Source organism: Trichosurus vulpecula, chromosome 5 (genome assembly GCF_011100635.1).
Source record: "Trichosurus vulpecula isolate mTriVul1 chromosome 5, mTriVul1.pri, whole genome shotgun sequence".
Taxonomy (NCBI): Eukaryota; Metazoa; Chordata; class Mammalia; order Diprotodontia; family Phalangeridae; genus Trichosurus; species Trichosurus vulpecula.
In genome coordinates this window covers 284,252,694-284,271,476 of record NC_050577.1, presented here as the reverse complement: position 1 = coordinate 284,271,476, position 18,783 = coordinate 284,252,694, and the positions used below count along the sequence as shown (strand labels likewise).

General features: G+C 37.4%; 1 protein-coding gene and 1 pseudogene across 8 annotated transcripts in view; both read right to left on the bottom strand.

The window, feature by feature from the left end:
• Nucleotides 1-18,783, bottom strand: part of DNM1L (dynamin 1 like) — a 98,281-nt gene that overhangs the window by 17,926 nt on the left and 61,572 nt on the right. For all 8 annotated transcript variants that reach the window (XM_036759831.1, XM_036759833.1, XM_036759827.1 and 5 more), the window contains exons 8-11: nt 17,818-17,949; nt 3,093-3,299; nt 2,216-2,336; nt 1,810-1,965 (exon numbers count right to left, since the gene is read on the bottom strand). In XM_036759831.1, coding sequence (XP_036615726.1) covers nt 1,810-1,965; nt 2,216-2,336; nt 3,093-3,299; nt 17,818-17,949 — 616 coding nt within the window. The remainder of the gene's footprint in view (nt 1-1,809; nt 1,966-2,215; nt 2,337-3,092; nt 3,300-17,817; nt 17,950-18,783) is intronic.
• On the bottom strand, nt 16,818-17,117 carry LOC118850434 (annotated as a pseudogene).

Sequence of the window (18,783 nt, the reverse complement as noted above, 5' to 3'; positions counted from 1 at the left end):
CACTTGACACACTTACTAGCTGTGTGACCTTGTGCAAGTCACTTAACCCCAATTGCCCTGCCTTCCCCCCTCAAATAAAAAAAAGTTCTCAATTTCATTAAAGATCTATTTTTGCCATCTCTCCCCCTGCCACCCCTACCCACCCCCTGCAGAATTATGCTGTTGTGTTGGATTAGTTTTTCTAGGCTAGAAGTCTACTTCCTTTGCCTTCGGTACTTCTCTGTTCCTTGGTGGCTGCTAAAACACATGAGATCTTGATTGTATCCTTGCTATCTGAATTCCTTCTTTCTAGCTGCCAATAGGATTTTTTTATTTGACTAGAAACTGGATTTGTATTGTAATATTTCTGAGAATTTTCATCTTGGAGTTTCTTTCAAGAGGCAGGTCTTTTCTATTTCTACTTTGTCCTCTTGTTGTGAGAGTTCTGGGCAGTTTTATGATTTCTTGGAATATGTCTAGGCTTCCTTTACTATGGCTTTCAGTCCAACGATTCTCAAATGATCTCTCCTTGATCAGTTTTCCAGTCAGTTGTGTTTTTTTTCTATGAGATACCTTGAGTTTTTTTTTTTTTCCAGTCTTTTGACTTTTTAATTTTGTTTTTTGTCTCATGTAGTTGCTACCTTCGACTTGGTCAATTCTAGTTTTCAGGGAGCTTTTTTCTTTTTTTTTTTAAAGATAGAGAAAAATAGTCTACCAAAACTAAATAGCATATAATCTGAGATAGTATTTGTGATGTTTGACAGCCAATGTTTTTCCGGCCCAGCAAATTTCATCTCTTCTAGGTCAAGCTTGATTATCACTCAAAAATTGTTTAGTTTTGATTTTTTTATTTAGCTTAAGTTTTTTTTAACTGTTTTTCCTATTTACATTTTTGTAGTCATTGTGTTCTTCATTCTGTTTCACTTTATTTAAGTTAATAAATCTTCCCATGGTTCTCTGAATTCTTTGTATTGACCTTTATATTCTCCATTACACTCCTATACTCCCACTTACTTAACCATTCCTCAATCAATGGATAACAATAGTTTCCAGTTCTTTGCTACAATAGCTCTAACATATATATAGCACTCTAAGGTTTGTCTTCATAACAGCCTTGAGGGATAGGTACTATTATCATCTTCATTTCATAAATGAGGAAACTAAGGCAGAGAAAAGTTAAGTGACTTGTCCTGTTTCAAACATCGAAGACATGTCTTGGGGGGTGGGGGGGGACAGCTAGGTGGCACAATGGATAGAGTATTGGGATTAGACTCACTCATCTTCCTGAATTCAAATCTGCTCTTAGATACTAACTAGCTGTGTGATGCTGTACAAGTCATTTAAGCCTGTTTGCCTCAGTTTCTCTCATCTCAAAAATGAGCTAGAAAAGGAAACAGCAAACTACTCCTGCATCTTTGCCAAGAAAACTCCAAATGGTGTCATGAAGCGTCGAACACGACTGAAAAATGACTGAACAACTGCCCGAGGCTGCTATGAATTCAGTTCTTCCTGAACAGCTTCTTCACAATTCTATCTAGTTACTACAGTAAGTGCTATTATAAATATTTTCACATATATGGGAACTAACTTTCTGACTGACCTGTGTAGGACACATGTAGCCTTGGGATCTCTCTAGATATGGGATTTTAAATACTTCTTAAAAAATATAATTCTAAACTTCTTTCCAGAAGGGTTGGACCAATTCACAGATTGGTAGATATTTTTCTTATAGTCCTTGTCCTTGTTCCAGACATCTAGTATCCTAATTTTAGTGATTTTGAGCATAATTGAGTCTTTACTAACAATGCCATTTAAATGTATATTTCTTACCTGTGTACTATAGTTGCTACAATGCTGAATAATTCTTTGCATTTCCTCATGAACCAGCTCCACACAACGAAGGCTTGGCTCCTCTAACCGTTTGATTTGTCTCTTCACTAGTAATTCAAAGGAAACCTCAGGCACAAACAAGGCAGGACGTGGCCCCTGAAAAAATTTATTTTAAAATGTAATTTTAATTTGTATCTTATAAGATCTAGTAATTATCATGTGATTATCTCTTTTACCTACAGAAAGGCTAGTTATATTTTTGTGAGTGAATTTTCTTAATATCAAATGAAAGATCAACTATATTATACATAAATATATATATACACATATATATGTATGTACACACACACACACACACTCTTTTTGCCTCATTTTGAAATCACTTTAAGTTTAAAAGAGTACTCACAGTAGCATTTCTAATGGCAGTCAGAATATCAATTGTATTAAGGCCACCCAGAGGGTCAACAGACTCTAATGTTCTCCCAAAGGTTTCATGGAAAATATAACATATTCTAGCACCACCACACCTGGAAAGCCAAGGCAAACAATAGTAGTATTAAAAAAAAAAAAGATTAGACTTCTTGCTTTAAATATTCACTATAATTTCAATGTACCTACAAGCAGCAGGAAAAAAAGCCTCATTTAGAGGTTTTCTATGTTCATATATTAAATTTGTTGTTCAGTCATTTTTCAGTTGTATCCGACTCTTTGTAATCTCATTTGGGGTTTTCTTGGCAAAGATATTGAAGTGGTTTGCCATTTCCTTTTCCAGTTCATTTTACGGATGAAGAAACCAAGGCAAAGAGGGTTAAGTGAGTTGCCACATCTAGAAGTGTCTGAGGCCAGATTTGAATTCAGGAAGATGAGTCTTAACTGACGCCAGGCCTGGCAACCTATCCTTTGCATCACTATAGCTGCCCTCACATATTACATATATCTTAATGGTATGCCATGGAGATCTTTCCCTTATTTCACAGGTAAAGAAATCAAAGGTAGTAAGTCTATACACATCAAAAGGTAGTAGCAGCAGAATAAATCATCAAGTCCCTTTATTTTAATTATGTATCAATTTAAAGTAAACACTGAGGCTTAATTCTGATAAACTATACAGAAAACATTTGCAGAAATACTTATTTGAGAGGCAGCATGTATGTATAACACTGTGGCTGTATGAATAAGGGCAAGTAATTTAGCATCTTAGTGCCCCAACTAACTCTGAGACTATAAATATTACTATCTTCACACTAGAAATATTCTTCATTATTACATAAATTTTTACTTACAGCTCAGAAGTCTCTATGTATTTTGCAGTTCCTTCAATTGTGTTACAATATTCTGTGGCAAATTTAGTAATAAGTTGCAATAAAGTAGCACTCTTGTCATCCACAGGTTCACCATAGCTATTTAGGAGAGACTGGTACTGAGCAGCTAAAACATTTATTCTTGTTTTCAGCTCAGGCAAGCAATCCCTAATGTGGTGCATCAATAACCTAAAGGGAGAGAATGTGAATTATGGAAGGTTATCAATGATCTCACAAGGCATAAAAATTTATATCACTTAAGTCAAAAAGTATATTGAGCACCAAAATTCTTCAAATATGGTAAAATCAAATTAGATGAAATTCTTTAAGCACAAGTCACTGTAATCGTAGTCAAAATACACATGTATATATTTTAAACTGGATTGAGGGAATCTCAAGTACTAAGAATTAGAAAGGTGCCTAGAACAACATCCTCTTGAGTGAGGCTTTGACTCCAGAAATCATTATTCATCACTGTTGTGGGATTAACATCTATTCCATGTGGACTAGGCTAGTTTTCCCTAAAAAGAGACTAGAATCAAGCTCAGAATTAAAGTGATATAAAGGACTATTCTCAATTCATTAATATCACTTCCTGGTCACCCTAAAGCCTAAAAAGTCATTAGCTGGCATAAGTAAAGTGAATGATATCCTACTACTATATTCCTTCTGAATGGGTATATCATCATAGTAATGTGGAGATATGGGTGCCCAAATGAGTCAGCCCAAACGAGCTAATATCTTATTTTAATCCTACACCCAAATCATTTTGACTAATATGAATCAGGCTTGGCCCATATCATTACTATGATATCCCTATAATATCCCAAATAACAGACTTTTAAATTTAAAACATCCCTGAAAAATACTATGTATATAAAACATTACTTATGGTAGAGTTAATGGTAACTTTTAATGGTAGATTTAACAAGCAATATTAAAAACACTGGTAATCTGCCAGAAATTAAACAAAATTGATACTGTAAATACCAGAGGTAGAGCCAAGATGGCAATATGAGCTGCGGTCTACAAATTCCACTTAACAGACCTAGAAAATGCATCAGATCAAACACTGATGGGGAAAACCAGAAAAAGTCATGATTCTTTTGTGCAGCCCAACTCAACACAGGGAGATTGAAAAGGAGGTCTGAGGAAACTGAGGACATGGTTAACCAAGAACACACTGCAGAGAGCACTCCAGTGCCCAGGGAGAGGCTATGTGCTGGAGCAAAAGGAGAAATTAGAATCATACGAAGCAATCCCAGTGCACTGTGACTATACATATTTAGAATAAGTATTATTTTTCTTGTGTTTTGAATTAGAGGAGGGGGGCTGAGTGGAAAAGTTTGGGGAGGAGGGTGAAAAGGTCTACCTTATTTAATCTTTTTTGATTAAAACAAAAATTTTTAAGTAATGCATCAAAAGAGGTGCTTTGAGGCAGAAGCATTACAACACACTCCAATTTTTAAAAATAATGTAAAGTTTAAATGGGGAGTCTAAATTTTGGCATCAAGATTAAAATGACTTGCATCTTTCTGTTGTGCTGACTCAAGGAGTAATTTTGAAACTCCTCAAAGCACAAATATTTACGAATCTACAATAATCTGATTTCTGATTTAAAAAGGTCCAATTTTAACCTTTACACACGTACAAAAAGATGAGCATTTCTATATATACAAAACAGAAAATGAGGAGAGCACATGAAGGTGTGAACCTTTTTCCTAGTTCTTAAAATTAATACAACATGTTACATTCAACACTACTTATCTGTGCTTCTTCCTGAACTTATTTTAAAAAGTGTACAGAGAAAAAAGTATTTCAATAACCCTTTTTTTTAAACTTTCCACCATTTGTTTTTGCATCCTTGCCCCTAACCCCCAACATCCCCATTTAATTAAAAACAGGAAAATCTTTTTCTAATAATAGCTAGCATTTATAAAGTGCTTTAAGCAAAGCACTTTAAAACCCTTTGTTCATTTGATCCTCACAACAAAACCTGATGCTATTATTATCTCCATTTTACAAATGAGGAAACTGAGGCAAGCAGAGGTTAAGTGACTTGCCCCCTATTAGAGAGCTAGTATCTAAGGCACAGTTAAACTCAGATCTTATTCCTGACTCAAGGCCCAGTATTCCAACCACTGACTTGCCTAACTACCTCCAATAAGTAGTCAAACAAAGCAAATCTATATGGTGGCCATTTCCAAATTTGTGTGTCTTCCTATGAAGTTTGAGTTCATCAAATCTGTCAGAAGATGAGCTTCATCAGGGGTCCTCTGATGTAGCTTGTGTGACAGCGTTGATCAGAGTTCTTAAAGCCTTTCAAAGTTGTTTTTCTTTTGTGTTACAGTGTTATTGCCTTGTTACTGCCATTTCTCCTTGATCTGCTCATTTCTACATTAGCCATACTTCCCAAGATTCTCTGAAATTTTCTTCATCATATCTTAATATACACTATTTCATTTTATTCTTATATTGCCATTAATGCAATTCCCCTAATTGATGGGTACTCCCTTAGTTTCTAGTTCTTTTATTTCCTTTTAATCCTCTTTAGGATCAGGAAGCATTATTTTAACTATCCCCCTACATCCTGTTTCCCCATTGGTGTTTCTACACAAAACTCCTCATGTATGTAAATGTGTGTTGTGTATGTATGTGCCCAATCCCCACCCCCACAGCCTTCTTCCATGTTTATATATTCTTCTGTTCATGTTGTTGTTGTTTGTCGTATTTTCAGAGAGGACCAATGACATCACAGGGTAATATCTTAACTTGCATATAAATTGGATTTTAGTGAGGCAGACAGAGCTACACAAAGTCATTAGCCTCACTCTCTCTTCCAGAGTCACTGAAGTCCAGTGGCAAGACAAAAGTCAAGACTACTGGTAATGGCCCAGAATGCAGTGGCAGACCTTGGCCTCGTCAACATGTGACCAAGCTCTAAGTGTTTTAGCTGCCGTCATGTACATTAGAACAAACTGTTCATCTCCCAAATCAACCACGGGAAGTTTTCACATGCTTGGGGTAAAGATTCCCCTAACTTACTGACAGGTTTGAGGTCTATTGGTTACCCTCAACCTGGTTTAGCCTGTCTAGTTTTACCAGGGTGTGGCAACTTCTTGGAGCCATAAGTGAAAGTTGGGCAGTAGGTGGACACCAAAGGTGGATGAACAGCCCAGAAAAGGGCTTGGCAAGCCCTTGCACTAGAGGTGCTAGTTAGTTGTTGTTCCTGGTGCTCGAAGTGGACCAAAATGACATCCAGAGTGAAGGGAATTCAAGAACCTGCTACTACTATTATCGATGAAAAGAAGTCTTGAAATGATTTATTCTGAAAAGGCAAGATACAGGCTTACAAACAAGAAATAGCCTACTCTGCAAAACTACTTGTACATACAACTTAGAGAAGAAAAAATGGAGCCTTGATAAAGGAGGACATTCAAGTATTCCTGATGGAAAGACAAGATGAGCAAGAACTCTGAAATGCAAACATAAGAATCAAGAGAAACCCAGAAAAGTAAAATCATTTGCACGAGCGGAAGGAGCTATATGAGGTAGTGCTAATCTTCTAAGAACAAACAAGTGTCCCTACAGAACCTTAATGTCTTAAAACATAGTTAAAAAGAAAAGGTGACCTCAGGGTGGGTTGATTCTGTTCTTGAGGGCTTTAAGAGAGGACAGAAAAGGGAAGGTAAAAGGAAAAAATAGTGTAGACAGAAGAAGAAAAGGAAGTTATTAATTCTTACAAAAATTCGTACATGAACAGAGAGGTATATGGGGTTTTCAAGGAGAACTAACACTATATACTGTACCTTGACCCCAACATACTTGGTCTGTAGACTGCTTGGAGGGTTGTAAAAATGCTGGAAGAAGAAGGGACCAAGTTGTAAAGACACTTAAATGCCAAACAAGAGAGTTTATTTGATCCTAGATGTAATAGGGATCATAGCAGTTTATTGAGTAGAGTGGTGACATGTGCAGACCTATGCCTTAAGAAGATCACTTTAACAGTAATGTGGGAGATGAAATGGAGTGAAGAATGACTTGAGGCTAGTAATGAGAGAATCAAGAGATAATATTTGTAAAGTGTTTAGCATAGTACTTGGCTGTGGTGATATATAAATGCTAGTTCCAGTAATTAGGAAGGCTAATGTAATAGTCCAAATGAGACACGATGAAGGCCTGGAATATTATGCTGTCTATGTGAGTAGAAAGTATGGAACATAGTAGAGGTTTTGTGAAGGCAGAAACAAAATTTGGCCAATGACTAGATTTGTAAAATGAAGTAGCTGACTGACCTTCAAGGAATGATAGAGTTAGAGTAAGGAGGATAACCCCAAGGGTAACCTGGGTGACTAGGATGATAGTACTCAACAATAAAGTAAAAGTTCTGAAGAGGAGTCGCTTAGGGAGTAAAGAGTAGTTTTGTTTTGGACTTGAGATGCCTACCACATGTCCAGTTCGAAATGTCTAAGAAGAGTTTGATGGTACAGAACTGGAGTTCAGGAGGGGGTTAGGGCAGGATATGCACATGTAGGAATTATTAGCATAAAGATTACAACTGATCCTGTAGGAGCTGATGAGATCATCAAGTGATAAAGTATATGTAGAGAAGGTGGCTCCTAACACAGAACTGGGGTTACCTACAATTTGTGGCTATGAGATGCATGGAGAATCAGGAAAGGAGAACTGAGAAGTGGTCAAAACAAAAAGAGGAAAACCAAATGAGAACAGCAATGCAAAAAAAAAAACAAAACAAAAAACCAAAAAACAAACAAAAACTCCCAAGAAGAGATAGTATCCAAGGAAGAGTATCAGCAGTATCAACTACTACCAAAGAGGTCAATAAGGATGAGAATTTAGAAGAGGTCATTTGATTTGTCAATTCAGAGATCATTAATAACTTTGTGGGAAATACTTTATGATGAGGTCAGAAACCAGAGGGTTAGAAGATAGTGAGAAGGGAAGCAACTGAGTATAGATAATTTTTTCAAGGAGTTTAGCTAAGGAGAAGAAAGATTTAATATGATAGTTAGTGAAAGTTTTTTTTTTAAATGGCAGTGATAAGAATGTAACAGTGAAGGAGCCAGTAGATAAGAAAAGACTGAAAGTTGGGGAACAGGGATGACAAATGGGAGCAATATGCTAGAGGAGATGAAAGGATGGGCCAAGAGCGCATGTTGAAGGGCTGGCCTTGATAAAGAGAAGGGCAACCTCTAGAATGACAAAGAATTAGGCCAGTTTAAATGTGACTTATTGGAAACAAAAGTAATAATTAAATTCAGACAATACAGATGTCTACTTTATGCAAGGAACTATTCTGGAAGATGGGGAGAAAAAGAAAACAATTCCTACTCTCAATGATCCTACAATCTACTAGGAGGATATAAGTAAATATAAGGAAATCTGTGGAAGGAGATAAAATTAACAAGTGAGGAAAGAGAATCAAGGAAGGTTTCCCAAAGGAAGTGGCATCTAAGCTAATTCTTATACTACTACTACTACTACTTCATCATCTTCTACTTCTCCTCCTCCTCCTCCTTCTCCTTTTTGTTATTGCTAATAATAACAATGTTGAAGGAAGATGTGGATTCTAAGAGGAAGAGATGAGGAAGCAGTATATTCCAAGCAAGGGGAGATGGTTTGTGCAAATACAATAAAGGCAGATGGAAAAGACAACGTAAATAGTTTGGTGTTAAGATAGTGTACAAAAAAAAGTAATAATTAGAAAGGCAAGTTACAGGCAAACAATGGAGACCCATAAATGCTATGGTATAACGAAGAAAGAAAGAACACCAAATTTATAGTCAGACAATCTGTGCTTAAATCCTGGCTGTTTCACTTTGGACAAGTCACTTACCTTCAACAGATCTCATTTCTTATTTCTAAAAATAAAATTAATTTTTTCTCACCCCTCAGGGAGAAGATAAATGTGAAGATCTCTTTCTGTACTCCAAGTTGAAAGGGACAAAGACATTAGAGACCTGAAGAGCATGAAAGGAAGGCTCTGATGGAGGGAAAAAAGGATCTGAAATGGAGGGTAAATATAAACCCTGTCAAGAGTTTAGAAAGTGGAACAGTGGCATACAGAAGAAGAAAAGGAAAAGAATAGTTACACTTGTGGCTACGAAACAGATCTCCTGAAGAAGCAGGAACTGGATGCTCTGAGGAAGAAATAGCTGATTGACCTTCAAGGAATGATAAAGTAGAGCCTATTAAGTGAAAGATCATCCAGTAAACGCAAAAAGTCAGACAAAGAAGAGGATAATGGCCTGTCTCCTTGCCCAGAGTTACTATTTAACGAATTGACAACAAACAAGATTAGCTGCTGTCTTTCCACACCTCATGTATTCAAGACATAACAGAGAATCTTCCAAGACTCATTAAAATGTATGCTTACAACTTTCTTTCAGTAAGTTACATAAGCACAAATTATATTTCCAAAATGAACTAAAAATTTTCACCAGATTATGAAGTCTCGGGCAAGAAACTAAAGACCTAGAAAGACATAAGTTTTAGCAAGGCACTAAGAAGAGAAAAATCTATTTGGGAAGTGAACAGCTAGCTGGCTTATAAATGGTATCTGAAAATGAAATTTAGATTTCTAGACTACGGCTTAAAATAAAAGAATTACAGTCTCCCTGGTCAGCGATGGAGTTAATAAAAGTATTTACCTAGTGTCTTGAAAATCTAATTTTAAGAAAGGGGTGGAATTCTAAAAAAAATCAGAGAGACAAAAAATTACCTATGTTTACCTACCAAGCTAGATACCACAAAGAAAAATGAGTTGAGAGTAATACAAGATGCTTGAGAAAGGATGTCTGCAACAGCTCTTGCGCAAAGTTTGACAGATTTTATCAGGAAAGAACAGAAGGATTACTATGTAGCAACAATAACTCAGTTAAGATGATTAAAATGAATTAAAACATGATTAGAAGATGGCAAGCTTTTTCAAATTTCTCCCCTTGTGTTCAAGCATTCAAGCAAGAGAAGGCAAATGGTGAGAGTAACAGAAGGCTGAAGATATACAGGGATATAGCAGTAGGACAAGAGATTTAAGGGAGAAGGAAATTGAACAGTTAAAGTGATGAACTGGTCACAGGTGATGAACTGGGAGAACAATGAGGGATAGGGGACCAGAGGTCACATTAAGAATGAAAATAAGTTTAGGAGGATGGAGGTAGAGTGAGATATGGAAGGACAAGAAATTGTGGTAAGAAAGAAGAATTTCAGAGTTATAGATCATTCTTTTCCACCATTACAGATGATTTTGATACTAAGGTATAATCCCTGTAGGTGGCTAAGTTGGAGTGAAGATAATTGATAACAGGAGTTTAAGAACTTTATGAACTGGGAAGCCAGCATATTTAAAGAAATGGCAGACTGGAATACTGGATCAGGTATTAAACTCTTTGAAAAAAGTGTGATTCCTCCACTGTCTAGTAGACTACTGCAGCAAAAATCTGGCTTACTATTATTTAGAAAGACGGAGTAAAATCTGAAAGGAAGAGAGACTGAAGAACTATAGTAGAGATTCATGTGAAGTTAATACAGGGTAAAGAAGGCAGAATCAAAAATAAAAACAAAGCAAATGCAACAATCTAAATAAAATAGACATAGAGAAACAACAAAGCTTTGATCAAATACAACAGTCAAAGTTAAAAAAGACATATTACTCCTTTTCCATTAATAAATGATACTCTGATTTCTGAGGGAATTTATAAAGGATTTTGTTTGCGTGATTATTGGAAATTATCGGAATGTTAAAACAAACAGTGTACTGAGATGGAATGGCAGCTTGGAATATCTCCTATAAAATCAGCACGAATAATAGGAGAGGGGAAATTTACCTTCCCTTCCACTTAGTATTGTCACCAAAAATTCTACCCTGGACTAAAATTGACATGAAGTGAAAAGCAGAGAATGGGCATTTTTTTCCCCTTATGAAGGAGAAAAGTTCCACAATGGGAGCAACCAATAGAGTAAAGGGACTTGCTGAGGTCATTCATATGTAGGTAAAGTCCTGTGTGTTATGCAAATGAGAAACAAATAACTATTCCAGAACCATCACCATAACAGAGTTTTCGATGTCTCCAGGGTGGTAAATTGAATTACACACGCAGGCCATTCTGCCTGTCATGTCAGACCTACAGTACTCCTGAGCTGGGCTCCCTTTCACAAGGTCTTGGTCATTTAGATCAATTTAAATTTCAAGATACCAATGAACACAACTAAAATATAGCTTACTTCTTTTAAAAAAAAATCCTTTAATCTTATCCATACTTGTCTGCAAAAGAACCACTTCAGATTTCTAAAGCATACATATGGTCTTTGGTGATCAACTACAATCAAAATGTACATATGGAAAGCAAGTGATATTTGGTTAACATTTTACAACCTACCCAACAGCTTATCTTAGCAAGAACAGTTTCAACTCCACAAAATATACTATTAATAAATACCAACGAAATCATGAAATTATGAATGTTCTTTTGGACAGTTATTTTTAATTTGCATTAGTCTCATTCAAGTTGGTAACAGTTGCTAGGTGACCAAATGAAAACCATTTATTTCCAAGCCACTGCATTATGTTATTCATCAATCTTATCTAATTCTAGCCCTTATTTTTTGGCTTAATAAAATTTTAGAATGAATATACCATGCATTAAAATGGATTATGTAATTAAAATCTAAGACCAATAAAACTATAATGTGTTTTGGGAAGGAACATGACAACAAAATGTAAGGGAAATTCCATGATTTATCTCTCCTAATATCTGTCTGATCTGATAGGCATTTTAGGCCACACAATACCAGACTTAGAACTTGAACTGTTCTTACCATGGATAAGATAAAAGAACCTGAATTGAGAAGTCTCCAGATAATTAGAATTGTTCAGACTGTTATTCTCTGCCACAAGCCATCAAAATGGATTTGGGTTCTTCTGAATTCTAACAAACCCCACACTTAGTCTTTAACTGTGGGGGATTTCATAGCTCCCACCTCCTCAGCAGCCACAACTTCTGAATACCTGAAAAATAAAGTTCTTGCTACCAAAGTTCTGGGCACGACAAAATGATTCAACATTGGAAACCAATTGGTTTTTTTGGAAAGTATTTTCAAACTTTATTTACAACTGTCACAGTGACAAAAAGTAGTTTTGGAAGTAGTTTCTCCCCGAGCCTCAAAAAAGAACAGACAGAAGTTACAGAAAGTTAATCAAACAACAGGCATTTGTTACTGAAGGGTTTTTTTTTTATACATTCAGTTCTACACACAAACTACTTCCCCAAAGGGGGGAAAACAACAACAACAACAAATAAAAACCCACAACACAGGGGCCAGATGAAGAGTATAGTCTCTTCCAGGGGTAAATGGGATCAACCCAGTGGGACTGACTCTTCTGAAGATCCTGGCCTATGCTGGCTGTTGGGCCCTCACCTGCTCAGAATTCTAAATGGCAGTAGAGAGTGGTCTCAAGACCAGAAAGATAATAACCCACGAGCCATAAACATATATACACACAAAGTAGGTTTGTTATGCAGAGTACAAAAGCACACTTCATCACACAGTGAGACTAGGACAGATGCTAACAGGTAGCAAATAGGGGAGGGGGGAGAAGGGTGCTGGATACCCACCCAATCAAGGGATTTAAAAAGACAAGGAGTCATTAGATGAGTCCCTAACTCTCCCCTCCACAGGAGTTGAGTGATCATCAAAACTACAGCAGGGTATACATGACGGAGACTCTCTACTACCAAAGCACAACTAGAGAGAAATAGATAGACCTATTACGGGGCACCAGCAAAAACTGCAGGGAGTAGGTCATCTTCTCCTCTCCCCCACCACACCTGCCGGGCTGCTGTTACTGTGGGGAGCTACCTCTCAAACCTGGTCGTATTGATACATAAAAGCAACACCATTGCCCAGTGCTCTCCAGCACTATACTACCCATAAAGTATTAAATACAAATATATTACACTAAGTCCAAGACTAGGGGGCTGAAATAGGACTGATTGGAAACAGGGAGACAATGGTCAAGTGCCTTGGATTCTCTTGTTATACCCAAGGAAAGGCTCAAAATCTGACTCATCACCTGCTGCCTCTCTCTATCTCTGCTGGAAGCCACAAAGGACCTTGCAGCAAGATAGAAATGTTTCTATAATTTGTTCTTTGAACCCTAGACTCCAAAGTGGAGAGCCTCAGCATAGTCAGATCATAAGTGAGCTCCCAATGTTCCTGTGGAAGCTGCCGTTCCACACAAAGGGCCAAGAAGGGTGAGAGGAAGGAGGTGGGAGTGGCAGAACTAGGGAGGTTGAGGGGAGAACTCAAGTCTAAATACAACATACTAGCCTCCTCACAGCAGAGCACTCCAGGGTAGCCTCCTCCCTTCTCCACCACACACACACACACACACACACACACACACACACACACACGCCCTCTACCTCTCCAAAACCTCGGAAAGCTGCAAGGTACCTCATGACACCCTCTAATTTCCAATTTGGTCACAGTACCACTGGCACTACCTTGTGTCACCCCACTCACTCACTCACTCCTACTTTCCTCCTTCCTCCTTCCCCCTTCCCCAACCCATGCTCCTTCCAAGTTGAGGGCTACACTGGCCCTCATGACCAGGAGGAAGACTGAGCTCCCATCCAAAAACAATACCAAGGAAACCTTTGTCTGTCTTCCCCTCCTTCCTCCACTTCTCATAAAGAGGGAGAATATTCTAGGCCGAGCTAATATAACAAAAATGACAATTTTGCCTAAATTAATCTATCTATTCAATGCCACACCAACTGAACTACCAAAAATTATTTTACAGAGCTGGATAAAATAATAAGAAAATTCATCTGGAAGAACAAGAGGTCTAGAATATCTAGGGTATTAATGAAAAGAAATGCTAGGGAAGGTGGCCCAGCCATACCAGATATTAAACTGTACTACAAAGCAGCAGTCATCAAAACCACCTGGTACCGGCTAAGAAACAGAGTCGTGGATCAGAAGAACAGGATAGGTACACAAGATGGAGAGGTCAATGACTATAGCAATCTACTCTTTGATAAACTCAAAGAATCCAGCTTCTGGGCTAAGAATTCACTATTTCACAAAAACTGCTGGGAAAACTGGAAAATGGTAGGGCAGAAACTGGGCATAGACCAATATCTTATACCATATACCAAAATAAAGTCAAAATGTGTTCATGATTTAGGAATAAAGGCTGATACTATAAGTAATTCGGGAGAGCAAGGAATAGTTTACTTAGATTTATGGAAAAGAAAAGAATTCATGACACAAGAGATAAAGAGCATTACAAAATGCAAAATGGATAATTTTGATTATGTTAAATTGAAATGTTTTTGTACAAAAAGCCAATGCAACCAAGATTAGGAGGGAAGCAGAAAATTGGGAGAAAATCTTTACAACTAGTGTTTCTGATAAAGGCCTCATTTCTAAAATATACAGGGAACCGAGCCAAATTTATAGGAATACAAGTCATTCCCCAATTCAGAAATGGTTGAAGGATATAAACAGGCAGTTTTCAGAGGAAGAAATTAAAGATATCTATAGGCATATGAAAAAATGCTCAAAGTCACTACTGATTAGAGAAATGCAAGTCAAAACAACTCTTAGGTACCACATCTCTCTTGTCAGATTGGCTAAAATGACAATTCAGGAAAATGATAAATGCTGGAGAGGACGTGGGAAAATTGGAACATTGTTACACTGCTGGTGGAGTTGTGAACTGATCCAACCACTTTGGAGAGCAATTTGGAACTATGCCCAAAGGGCTATAAAAATGTTCATACCCTTTGACCCAGCAATACCACTTCTAGGGTTGTATCCCAAGGAGATCACACAAGTGGGAAAAGGACCCATATGTACAAAAATATTTATAGCTGCTCTTTTTGTGTTAGCTAAGAATTGGAAATCAAAGGGATGCCCATCAATTGGGGAATGGCTGAAAGAGTTATGGCATATGAAGGTAATGGAATACTATTGTGCTATAAGAAATGGGGATGATACAGACTTCAAAACAGCCTGGAAAAATCAACACGACATAATGCTGAGTGAGCAGAGCAGAGCCAAGAGAACATTATACACAACCACAGATATATGGATTCTGTGAGGACTAACCCTGATAGACTTTCCTCTTCTCAGCAACACAAGGTGCAAAGACAACTCCAAAGGACTCATGATGGAGAATACTATCTACATCCAGAGAAAGAGCTATGAAGTATGAATGCAGATTGAGGCACACTTTATGTTCACCTTTTTTTCCCCTTTTTTTTTCTCTTTTGTTTTTGTTATTTTTTTTTGTTTTGTTTCTTCTTTCTCATGATTCATTCCATTGGTCGTAATTCTTCTTCACAACTTGACTAGTGTGTGAATAAGTTCAATGTGAAGTTATATGTAGAAGATATATCGGATTCCATGCCATCTTGGGGGGCGGGGAGGAGTGAGGGAAGAAAATCTGGAACTCAAAATTATGTAGAACTGAGTGTTGTAAAATAAAAATAAAAAATAAAAATAAAAAAATCTCTAAATGAAAAAAAAAATAGGCTGAAGGCCAACAATAAGTGACCTATAGAGTCAGACTGGCTAAAATCAAACAGGTAGGAGGAGGCAGAAGATTTAGCTCAGAGACTGGCACAGGAGCTTTGGAAGAAAGGGTTTATTCAATTAAAGAAAGAGAACCTAGGTATTCCCAAACCTTGTGCTTGGACTTGGAGAATGATAAGAGATGAGAGGAACACTGTCATGTGCCTTTCATCCTGAGAAGGGCAAGAGACTCATCCTATAGCTCTCTTATCCTCCCCATCCCCCACAAAGGGACATGGGATGCCAGGGGACCTGGAACAAAAAGGGATGGATACTTTGGGAAATGGGCCTAGAAAGTCCTATCCACCACATCCACAAAACAAAAAACAGATAAACACTGGAGAAGTCCTCTATCAGAGGAAGACAGAGATCAATAGTGGGGGGGGGAGGGGAAAGGAGGAGAGAGGGGAGGTGATCAAGGGACTTGCACATATGCTTGCCTCACAACTCTTTTTGCCCTTGCCATTAGAGAGCTCCCAGTGTGGTCTGTTTCCCCTTTTCCCTTGTTAACTCCTAAAAGACACTCTGAACTGACACAAAAGGAGGAAAAGAGAAAAAAAAAGGGAGAGAGATGACAAGTATATCTAGAGCTGTACTTCTGACCAGTACTAGTCCCCTCTGAATGCTTTCTGGCTGTAGATCTTTTGCTAACTGTTCTCTTAAAACCTCTATTTTCTCTTATTTCTGTCAATTTGTTTTCTTGCTTCAGAATGATCATTACTTGCTCTGCCTTTTACCAACTCCCTCTGGAATATCACAACTCCTCAAGACTATGCAGAGTTCAGATAGTGATCTCAAAGCAGCAGACACTTCCCCAACCCCAGTTAGGTGACTTCCTTTCTCAGAAGGCCTTGTTGATCTTTGCATTGAGGACTCAGCTGCTGGATACATTTCTTTTGGGAAAAAATATATATACATATCAAAAAAGAAAAAAAGAAAACCAAGCCAGTGTTCTCATAGGTGCAAAACTGAAGCTGTCATCAGACATTTTCAAAACTACTGTGACTCACTCATTTTTCACCGTCATGGGAAAAAAAAACAGAAACAGATGTATTTTTTTTTGACCCCTTTGGGTACCCTCAATAGATTTGCTGTTCCTTCTTCTCATTCTGTTTCTTTACTGGTTTCTTGCTCATTTTCTTGGACTGAGAACTCCTCTGGGGGCCATCTTAGCTCCCCACTTTCCACTTCTCCCTTTATGAGCTCTACCATTGTGGAAGGCAGGCAGTCTTTCAGTTTGCAGTAGCAATCAAAGCCTGAAGGATCAGTTAAGATCCAATAGGAGATGCCATCCTCCCCGGCATTCAGCCCAATCTTATCCATAGATGGGGTGCTCATCATCATCTCAGTCATGTCGGCTGATCACAGATTATCAGGGCAGTGAATCGGGAAATATACAGACATGAAATCATAAGGGAGGCTGATGTATGCCCTTGAATATTTAAAAAAAACGGTCCCTGGGCCAATGGAAAGAGGACACTGCAGTGGCCCAGCATCTAGCGGTTTCCTCAAGGTTTTGGGAGCAACAGAGGGATTCACCATCCCAGAACACGCCCTCTGGAGGGCAAGAGCTCAGATGCACTGGCTCCCACTGCTTTCAACCACCACCTGGAGGAAAGGCTAGCAAGCAGACGTGCCAATCCCCTTACCAATGAGCTCTCCCCAATATGGTTTTATAATGGACATTAAAGAAGATGCCTATTTTGCCACTACACCCGAAGGACCACTAGGCCTTTTTATTTAACTTACAGCTGAAACTTATGTATTATTTCCCTTTATTAAAATGTGAGCTACTTGAGACCAGTGACTGTCTTTACCTTTTTTATCTTCAGTACTTAATATGATGCTTTTCACATAAGTGATTAAAAAAATCGTTTTTCATTCGCTCACTTTTGTTCATAATGTAAGTTTAGAGTTACATTATCAACAAAATTAAAATTCCAACTATGCTAATGCATAAGTAAAATTAATTGCAAAGTAATAAAACTATAAAATTGCATGTAATTGACACTTAATACTTACTAAATCACTGTTTTAAGTCTCAATTGCTAAAATTTCTGGAAAAGGAAAGAGAATGTTTCATATTTAAAGTAGGAAACGTTACCTATTCAGTGTCCTAGCAAGATATTTTGTTCCATTTCTATTGGCTAATGATGGATATTTCTTTTGAAGAAAAGCATATTCATCACGGATAGAATCAGATACACTCTTCTTATTGTTAATATCCAGCTGGCTCCTAGGGGTTGAAAGTAACAAAATTATTACAATAAAGTGTTGTCAAATTAAATTAGTCTTTTATCTACCATAATTGAATATAGGAGCAAATCATTCTCCCTTGTTCTTCTCAACTTTACCATAGTTTCCTTCCCTCCCCCAAGCCACAACATGAGTAGAATAAAAATAAGTTCACCAAAATATGTGCTATATACATATGACTGCCCCATGAACCTGTTTGTTGAAAACTACTCTTTATTAAATACCAATTACCTACAAAGTATAACATGCAACTCTAACCTACATCAACCTTATGTCATCTGGTTGGGAAAAAAACATAGCAGTATTTAGATGGGGCTGTTGTGATGCAGATTAGAGACTGGAGGGGAGGAGAGGAGGGAGAGGAGCAGTAAGTAGTAGAGAGAAGACAAAAGTTAGGAAGAACTATAGATAGCTGTGATTTGAAAGGACCTTAAAAGACAACTAGTCCAACCCTCTCATGTTACTTTATGAAACAAAATGAGGCCTAGGAGTTAAATAACTGGCCCAATATCACACAGCACTTTGATTCTTAAATGTAATTTTAAAAAACTCTGTAGCTTTAACTTCATTGAATATAAACAAGATTATCTCATATGCTTGAGTCTTGTTGGGTGTGGGAGAAAACCAAGATACTTCACTAAAGCTTTCTGTTCTTGCTTTAAATAAAGAATGACTATATAAGAACATAAAGAACCCTATAAATGTAGGAATAAAAAGATTATGGAGAGATTTTAAATTGAACAAATAACATTAAAGTGGGAATGAAGAGAGTTGGATTTTTAAATGTATCTCAAATAGGTTTCAGAAATAAAGA